The sequence below is a fragment of the Mesoplodon densirostris genome, chromosome 18, assembly GCF_025265405.1.
Source record: "Mesoplodon densirostris isolate mMesDen1 chromosome 18, mMesDen1 primary haplotype, whole genome shotgun sequence".
NCBI classification, from domain to species: Eukaryota; Metazoa; Chordata; class Mammalia; order Artiodactyla; family Ziphiidae; genus Mesoplodon; species Mesoplodon densirostris.
Window position 1 is genome coordinate 2,796,772 of NC_082678.1, and position 9,437 is coordinate 2,806,208.

General features: G+C 49.6%; 1 protein-coding gene across 1 annotated transcript; it reads left to right on the forward strand.

The window, feature by feature from the left end:
- The first annotated feature begins 336 nt into the window (after window positions 1-336).
- Window positions 337-4,179, forward strand: GIP (gastric inhibitory polypeptide). The gene is made up of 5 exons (XM_060081633.1): window positions 337-377; window positions 1,000-1,266; window positions 2,505-2,651; window positions 3,210-3,299; window positions 4,044-4,179. Exons 1-5 carry the CDS (start codon window positions 337-339, stop codon window positions 4,177-4,179), a joined length of 681 nt encoding a protein of 226 aa, XP_059937616.1.
- Window positions 4,180-9,437: the final 5,258 nt, after the last annotated feature.

Sequence of the window (9,437 nt, forward strand, 5' to 3'; positions counted from 1 at the left end):
AGCAGAAAAAGGGCACTTGAGGTGCCCCCTGCCCACAGGCCCGGCCCAGAGAGCAGCTGGAGATACCCAAATGTTAATTACCAATTAGCGCAGTTCAGGGGGAAAGGGCAACTCTATTACGTGTAAAATGGACTTAATGTGGCAGGAGCTGTGGGATTAATTTCTTGAGATAAGATGCTTTTAGGCTAATCAGTAGGTCTGTGATGTCTGGATATAAAGGAGCCGGGGCAGACTTTCTTGAGACAGGTTCCAAAGAGCCAGAAGGGAGGAGGAGACCCCTGCGCTATCCTTCTTCTGGGAGAGCTGGAAAGGAAGGCTGGTAAGAGAGCAGCCGGGATGGGGGTGGACGTGGACGTGGACAGGACACTGGAGAGGAGGTGGGTCTTGGCACCCCTGAGGTGTTCGGCACCCTAGCCCCTCCCTTTCTTTTCCTCCGTGAAAGAAAGAAAAGGTGGGGCTGAGGGTTCCTTTAACACCCAGGTGAGGACGCAGGAAGATCCACACATCTCTAGAGCTAGCTTTGGTGTTCAGGGCATGGGAGGAAGGTTCCTTGCTGTTCTTCGTCTCTGCTGAAGATGCCCTGATGAAACGGGGCTTGCCCTCGGTAGAAGTGTCGGACATCCCTGAGTGGGGATAGTGAAGACTGGGGGGTAGGGATTCTACTCATGGTTTTCACTCAGGCCAAGAGGGCTGCGACGATTTAGGTGACAGCCAATCTGAGAGCTGGAAGGCTGGCTGGTATGAACTTTGGAGGCTCTGAAGGGAGAATCTTGCCAGTCCACATGCCTGTGATGTCTAGCCACAGGGGCCGGAAGGGGGCTGTCCAGGCACACGGGCCTTCACTGCTTTCTCCTGCCAGGATCGCCCCCCTTCTGCCCTCCTCCCACCCCACTCAGACTCCACCTAAAAGACAAGAAGCAGGTCCACTCTCATCCAGGCTCCATATCCCTTCTAATGTCCCTTCTGACTCTAATGCCAGCTCCTCCCACCACCCCCAAGGTGTTGCTCTAGCCTCTTAGAAAAGCTCCAACTCCCAGGGCCCAGGGTCCCCCAGCTTTCAGACTCCCCACAGGCTCTGCGGCACCAGGAGTGCGCGGCCATATTGCCTGCTTCCTCAGCACAGGGCTTCCACCTCAAGCTGGTCCTTTTCTCTCTTAGCTCAGGAAATAACCATTGGAAGGCGGTGGCCATGAAGACCTTCTCTCTGCTGCTGGTGTCCCTGCTCCTGGCATTGGTGCTGGGAGAGAAGGAAGAAGGTCACTCCAGGTTGGGGTGAGAAGGAAGGGGTCAGGTGCCGGGGAGGAGGCTGGGGGGATGACTGGGTTCTATTTTCAAGGGGGAGGTGAGAAAGGGAGGAATCCCAGGCCAAGAGGAAAGATGCTCGACGGAAAAAAACCTTTCAGCCGTCTGAGTGCAGAGTGAGGCTAGAACCAGGGAGTCTTTTTCACGAGCTACTGCTGTAGCTGGAGAGATTGTGCTTGGATCTCTGGAAGGACTTCTCAGTGGTTAAGTGTCTGAGGTAGATGATAGCATCTCCCTTCCACATGAAAGCCTTAACCAGTCATTTATGTGTGCATTTGATCAAATTTTACAGCAGGCTTCCTGTGTGCCAGGCACAAGGGATATACCTGAAGAGTGGTCCACAAATGCCACCTGCCCTTGTGGAGCATATAGGCCCAAGGGGAAAGCAGGCGAAGAACCATCTAGGCAAGCTTCAAACTGTCATGAGCGCTGTGAGGAAAAGGCAGAGAAGATTATGAATGAATATAGCAGGGGGTTCTGTTTGTGTGTTGGGGAGACCAAGAGAGACGTGTCTGAGTAGAGTTAGGGCTTCTCATATGCAAGGACAAGCCATATGCCCCTGTCCACTTGGCTAAGTTTGAGACGCAGCTGTCACACGTATACAAGGACAGACAACATCATGCAGAAGTTAAAGACCAGAGACCTGGACCCAGACTACCTGGGAGTAAACCCTGGATCATACCTACACTGTGTGCTAAGTTGATCTCTCTGCACGGTGGTTTCCTCACTTACCAAAGGGAGATATACATAGTGTCTACCTCCTTGGGGTGGTGTGAGGACTTAGTAAGTGTCTGTATTAAAGGGCTTGTAGAGGACCTGACTCATAGGAAGCGCTGTTATATGAGAGCTCACTATTGTTAGGAAACTGAGAACCAAAGAACTGAATCTGGTGGGGCCAGGGCAAGAGGAGCAAAGGAGAAAACTGTGGCTCAGCCCTTAGGGATGAGGGGGACCCCTGATCTTTGCCCAGAAGCAGAGCCTCAAACACTGAGGATGCTGGAAGTGGGTGCTTGAGCTGAGGATAAAGCCCCAGGGGCTTGATGCATGGACAGGAGGGTGTCTCCATGAAAACTGACTCCCTAGAAACAGGCTGCTTCCTTTCCAAGTATCGGCCTCCTGCTGGTGACCATCATGTACCTTCGCACACTCTTCTTCTTCTGTGGCATCCTGGTTTCCCTCTCTCTCCCCTCCCCGCCCCTCAGGTTCCACACTAAGGCCAGCGGCTCCCAACCACGAGGCCCCAGGTACGCCGAAGGCACTTTCATCAGTGACTATAGCATCGCCATGGACAAGATCCGCCAACAAGACTTTGTGAACTGGCTGCTGGCGCAGAAAGGGAAGAAGAGCGAGTGAGTCCCGCGTGCCCCTCCCTGCCCCCTGTGCCCCCGTGTGATGCACAAGGCCACGTGGCACCTTTCGCTTAGCTGCTGCTGGGGAGCTGGACCGCATGGCGGCCCTGCCTGGGACCCTGGCTCAGGCAGCAGTCTGGTCAGAGGGTGGGGCAGGATTTGAGCAATTTTCCAATCCTTTTCTTCTAAGAGGAGGGGTCGGGAAGATGTATGGGACTCACAGAGGATCCCCGGGGGGCTGGACGAACCAGGGGAGCTGAATTGCTGCCAATGACTCTGCTCGGTGGTGGCAGCTTCAGACTCTGGAAACAGGATAAACTGCTTTCATCTCTCTTCTCTATGCAACATCGTCTCCCCTGCCCTCACTGTTTGGCCAGCGTGGTAGCTTCTGAAAAGCTTGTCACTGATCGCTGAAGACAAGCAGTGGGGAGGCTGAGGAGAGAAGGAGGTACCCTCTGCTCCTGGGGTTGAGGTACCAAAAGATGGGAGCTTCTTTGGGCTGGAGAACATCTGGAGTCCCCCCTGGCCCCACCCACTCCCTAATCTTTATTTTACCAGCTGGAAACACAACATCACCCAGAGGGAGGCCCGGGCCCCAGAGCTGACCCATCAATCTAACAGGAAGGAGGAGGCAAGGGAGCAGCAGGGGTGAGTCAGCCCACAGGGGAAGGGGTCGGGGGGGGGGGGGGCCTCTTGACCCCACCTCATTGTTCCCTCTCCCGGACTCCAGAGCAGGGCTAGGCCCCAGATAAGCATCCCCTTCCACTCAGAGTTCAAAGAGGGGTCTTCACAGAACTCCTGGAGGACAGCCCAAGCCTAAGGGAAAGCCTGGGAGGAATGGGGGTGGGGGTCCTGGGAGGGAATCTGGGGCCAGAGTTTCTAAGGCTGATGACTTAGTGTGCAGAGTCACCAAGTCCAGGAGTGGGGCACAAAAGAGACCTCGGAAACTGGCTTCTCCTCTTCTGCCTGCCAAACTTCAGGAAGGCTTTTGTGAAACTGGGACCCTCTGAGCGCCAGTCCCCTGAAATCAGTTACCCCGCCTCTGTAGGAAGCTGAGGAATTGATGACGCAGATCCGTCTAAAGAGTGAATCTTCCCAAAGTAATCTCTGGGGGTTTTCGAATGCACTCTGGGACACGTGGAGAGGTGGATGGGTGGGATGTCTCCCACCAGAATTGTTTGTCTTTGCTTGTATGGAAGAGCCTATATTCCCTGGCCGACAGGTCTGGGTGGAGCTTTGAAAGCTGAGACAACTGAGAGGCAGCTGTGTGGACTCGTACACCCCACCCCCACCCCACCTTGTCCCACCACGTTGGAGTCCCAGGTCCGGTATTTACTCTCTCTGGGTGGTGCCCAGGCTAAAGGCGCCTGCCTGAGGCTTTCTCCTTTGTAGCTCCCTACCCAAGAACCCCAGTGATGACGGTTTGCTAAAGGATTTACTGATTCGAGAGCTGCTGTCCTGGATAGTGGATCAGATGGAGCTCTGCAGGCTCAGGTGGGAGTTTGGTAGCTTTGGGCATCCTGAGTAGTGGTTGTGAGCTTGCACTCTGGGGTCAGACATGGGTTCAGATCTTCACCTCAACACATGCTGACAAATTACTTAGACTCTCTGAACCTTGGGGTTTTTGTGAAAATTGGGGCTACTTAAAACACTTCCTGGGATTCGGTGGGGTTTAAATAAGATAATGCAAGGAAAAGGCTGAAATCAACATCTGCAGAGTACTAAGAGTTTGGTAACCTTGACAGTTATTAGTACCACTTGCACTTCTTCCTCAATTTCCTCCAGGTGAGATGCTGCTCTCACCTGCCCTACCCACCCGAGCCCATCCTAACCTTAGCTTTTCCTTGGTACCGTTGTACCATGGCACCTTCTCAGTGATGGAACCCCTAGAGTTGGAGGCATGTTGCCCTTCTCTGTAGCTGCTGCTGGTCTCAATAGTCCTCAAATCCTCCTCCTAAGCTAGGAAGTCTTTCAATCTATTATGTCTCAGAAGCAAGGGATGGCTCAATACCACGGAGAGATCCACCCACCCGAATGGTGAGACAGGACACTCATTTAAGACGCAGACACCGAGGCACAGACACCAAAACAAATCCAGACGTCGGTGCTGGGCAGCTGAGGGACTGAGGGAACACATCTGGGATGGCTTCCTGTAAGAGGGTTAGAAGGAAGAGAGGCATGTGACCTGAACAATGGAGAAGAGAGTATGAGAAAATCTCCACGGGAAAGTGGGTAACAGTCTCTGTGCTTTTTGGAATCGTTTTGATTACTTATAATTAGAGAGGTAATTTGGAGGTAGGAGTTGAACTATGGCTGGGTGCCAGGATACGTTGACTTTGCTGCCTTTAAGCCGATACTGAGCCTCCTCTCCACCGCTCCACTCCTCTCTCCACGCTGCACAGGTTCCAGTGACTCTGACCGAACCCAGCTCAGAACTGGACTTTGTCCTTCACTTACTCAGCTCCTGCCTCAGCTCCACCCCAGGATACCCCAAAGAAACCAAACTGAGTTCAAGCTGAAATAAATCTTTGTGGCCATGTCAAAACACATTCACGTGTCTACTGAGCACTAACTGTACATTTGTCTTCATGTGTGCACCACCCAGTGAAAAGGAGATATGGCTCTTACCCATCTGCTAATTCATCTATTGTTTCCACGAACACTTATTGGAAACTTAACACAGGCAGAGACTGTGCTGAACACTGGGTATACAGCAATCATGGAAACAGACACAGTCCTTGTCCCCAAGGGGTTTACAGTCTAGTGGTGGAGACAGACTTTAATCTTTAAACACACAAACACATTAATAATTACATAACATGCAGAGTTACGTGAAGAAACACTAGGGAGTGTGAGAGGACACAAAGCCTCATCTAGATGGAGCGGGCGGTCAGGAGGGCCTCTCTGAGAAAATGACATTTAAGCTGAGGGAGATTTGAAGGATCAAATGGCCAAAGGGTGACGGGAGCCTTAATAAATATTAGCCAGTGCTATTGTTGCACAGCAAAATGGGCAACAGTGAGAACGGCACAAGTAGAGTGGGCAGGTGGGCAGAGGCGGGGCCTCAAAGGCCATGTTAAAGCTTTGAGAGTTTATCCTCAGCGCAAGGACAAGTACGTGAAGGATTTTAAGCAGGGGCAGGTCAGAGAAGATCTATTTGCATCCCCGAACAATCACACTGATGATGGTGAGGATTAGATTGAGGTGAAGAGGGATGAATGTGGAAGAGGCTCGTACGGGATTCCAGATTTCACACGAGGGAGTTGCCAGTGAAGGTGGAGGGAAGTGGGAGAACTCAGTTTGTCCGAAAGTCAACACCTCTTTCTTCCGGTGTTTAAATGTGTTTCCACCTCGGCATGCCGCCTTCTCCCAGTGCCCTGCATCCACAGAAGGCAAGGCTGTCTCTCTTTCCCGCTTAGTTTAGGTTACCTTTGCCTACTGTCCCCTCTTCTCCCCTTGATCTAGTCATAGTTTAGCATAGTAGAGTCAAGCACACCTAGATGCAAATCACTCTCTAGGTGTGTGACTTGGCAAGTTAGTTCCTCTCTCTCTGAAGCTCAGTTTGCTGTCTGAAAAAGATTAAAAAGTACTCACTTCATAGGGTTGAAGTATTTTAAAATAATGCCTGGCACAAAGTAAGTGGTCAATAAAAGTTAACTTTTATTATTCACACACTTAAACCTCAGTTTAAAAACACTGGGGTATTAGTTTAAAATCAGGGAGTGGCAAACTGGATTGGCTGAATAGCTGGGCCAGTAACCTAAATAAGTAAAGTGGGGAGTGTGTAAAATAAGGGGAAGGATTGGGACTGTGAAAATGGAAAAGAAATGTGCCCCTAAAGGTATTCTGATGACCAAACAAAACTCTTTGGAGAACTGAATTTGCCTGAGGGCTGCCAGTTTGCAATCTCTTCCAGTTCTTAACATTTTGGGCTTCCTCTCCTCTAAACTCCTAGAGTTCTAAGAGTGTGTACCACACAATTTAGAGCATGCCTTTGCTCAGAGGTTATATTTTAGTGATTCTCCGTGATAGAACTGATTGTATTGGGGACGAGTTCAGATCTGTATTTCTGTAGTCTTGGGTGTCTCTGTGAATCAGTGAATCTGAAAGTGTTATTAAAAAAAATGTTGTACAACTGTCTTACTATGGGCCAGGCATTAGAGCTCAGTACATTCGAGACGCCACTTTTTTTCCCAACTTCTGGTTTTTTATTTTTATTTTTTGGCTTTTATTCGGATTTATAAACATCATTTTAAAAAAGTCGTGGTGCTCTCATTTAAAGCCTCCTCACAGTCCTTCGAGGTAATGAGAGCATCATAGCTGTCAACTGTGCACTACACTGCCTCCCTGAGGCAGAGAATTAAAGCCCATGCTCTTAGCCACTCTGCCATAAGGCCAATGACTCACTAGTCACTTAAAGCAACTGAGAGCATCTGTGACGGTCACATTCAGTGGTGCACTGGGGCAGAGTGCTTCTGAGAGCCATTGTGAGATTGTCAGGAATTCTGTGAACAGACTGTAAAACCATCCATAGCTTGAAACAATAGCTCCAAAGGCTGTGGTCAGAGTATTTACACTATGGAAATTGGCAAATGATATAAACCAGAGCACCGCCCTCCCAACCTGGAGAGGTGATTGTTAAACATTTATCAGCACATTACTGGTCAGCATACTTTCTCTTAAATTATAGAGGAGAACAAATGTGTCTGAAGAAGGGAATGAACATGTCTGCTTGAGGGTGGCAACAAAGTTTATCAAGGGTCAATGTGTACATCAGGGAGTATGTATGTGTGCATTTGAGGGTCTGAATAGTTAAATCTGAAGTCATGAGTGTGAGTGCGGGATCAGTGTGTATACCTTAAAGAGTCATACAGTGTGAGTCAAAGAGTGAGAAACGAGGCAGGTGTGTCTAGATGGTGTCAGTGGGCACCTAAGGGATGGAGTTTTTGTGTTAGGGAGTGGTGTAGTAAGAATATGAAAATATGAGGTCAGTGTGTGCATACATGAGGCTAATGTGTTTTTCATAGGGTATAATGGAGGAAGTCAGTGTGTATGAGAGGGTGTCAAATGTATGTGTTGGGAGGGGACAAATCGGTGTCTCAGAAAGTAAGTTTGTGTTTAAGGGGGCTTATGTTATCTGAGTTTAGTGTCTGAGGGTATGTATCGGAGTGAATCTGAAGGTAGGACTACAATAGCCTAAATAATTGTTTCAGCCTTGGTCGTTCTTTCAAAATACAGAAAAACACAAATAACAGTGCTAAATATTTTTAGGAAGATAAGAGCATTATTTCTCTTTCTCGTAAACATCCAGAAGCAGGCAGCCTAGAGCTGGTGTGACAGCTTGCTCCATGAAATCCTCAGGGACCCAGACTCATTGGCTCATAGCCCCACCATCCCTCAAGGCCCAAAATGGCAACTAAATATCCTGCCACCGATCTCTCTGCTCCTATCCTTTTTATTTTAATTTTTTACGTTGCATGGTGCAGCATGATGGATCTTACACCCCCCTGCCCCCTGCCACATTGGGAGCATGGGGTCTTAACCACTGGACTGCGAGGGAAGTCCCTGCTCCCATCCTCTTTTTATCCTTTTACTTGAAACCTCTCTGGTAACATTATTCACATCCATGGTTTTGCCTTGATCTGTAGCCCAGTTCTTTCCGCAGAACTTCATACCGGTACATCTGAATGACAACTGGCCATCTCTCCTGGGACGTCCCACAGACCTCAATTTCAACATTTTCAAAACCACTCTTATTTCCTCAGCTTCATCCTGTGGTCTCTTCCTACCCCTCTCTCTGAATGGCACCACGCAGTTGCCCAAGCCAGGACACTGAACACCCTGCGAACTTTCCCCACCCACTCTGCCCCATCGCATCAGTTTTACCATCCCACCTTCTTACGTTGTCCGGAATCTGTCGCATTCTCTCTATTCTTACTGCCACCAGGGAAGCCCTGGCCCTCATCACTTCTACTTCGGATTGCTGCAACTGACTTAAAATTAAATCTAGGTTGCCACTAATTTTCCTATAACAAAATTTTGATATTATTACTCCCTGACTTAAACCTCCCTTGGCTCCTTTTTTGTAAGACTCAATAATGCTGTGGAAATCACCTATGGAACTTCCTAAACACACAGATAACTGATTCCACCCCAGATCTGATGAATAACAAACATAGCTGATACTTATTTATGTGCCAGGCATTGCACTAAATGCTTTGTTATATATTTTCTGGCTTAATTCTCACAATGACTTCATGAGTAGGTATTACTCTTTCTCAACTGTGGAAAATGAAACACAAAGAGATTAAGGAATTTGCCTTAAGTTACTGGACCATACGTAGTGGAAGTGAGCTATGGAACCAGGTAAACTAATTCCAGAGTCCAACTTCTTAACTGTAAGGCCCTCCCCAGTCAGAAGCTCTACGTGTGATTAAAAAAGGCAAGCTCCATTAGCGGAGAACGGATCGTTTTATGTTTAATATGGAACGGGGAGCTCGGAGCCCAACTCAACGCGTAGCACGCAACAGACGGCCAGTGAGCAGCGGCGGACCTTCACTTGCAGGCTGAGGTGGCGGTGGGGGAAGTCGCATGAAATCGAGAGGGTCCGAGGCGTCCACCTGGGTGGGGAGCACTGGGCCGCAAACAGTTTTGCGGATCCTGGCTGGAGCACGAGGCGGGGCCGCCGGGCCCCTGGCGGTGGGGGAGTTCGGCCCCGCGGCCGGAAGTCTAGCCCCGCAGCCGGAAGTCTGGGCGTAGCTTCCGGCGCGCGGAGATGACGTACAG

Excerpts from the sequence above, each read along its gene's own strand:
- GIP (XM_060081633.1), top strand. The coding sequence starts at position 337 with ATGGGGGTGGACGTGGACGTGGACAGGACACTGGAGAGGAG. Across the intron at positions 378-999 it reads GACAGGACACTGGAGAGGAG|GTGTTGCTCTAGCCTCTTAG; the intron begins GTGGGTCTTGGC and ends ACCACCCCCAAG. Across the intron at positions 2,652-3,209 it reads CAGAAAGGGAAGAAGAGCGA|CTGGAAACACAACATCACCC; the intron begins GTGAGTCCCGCG and ends TTATTTTACCAG.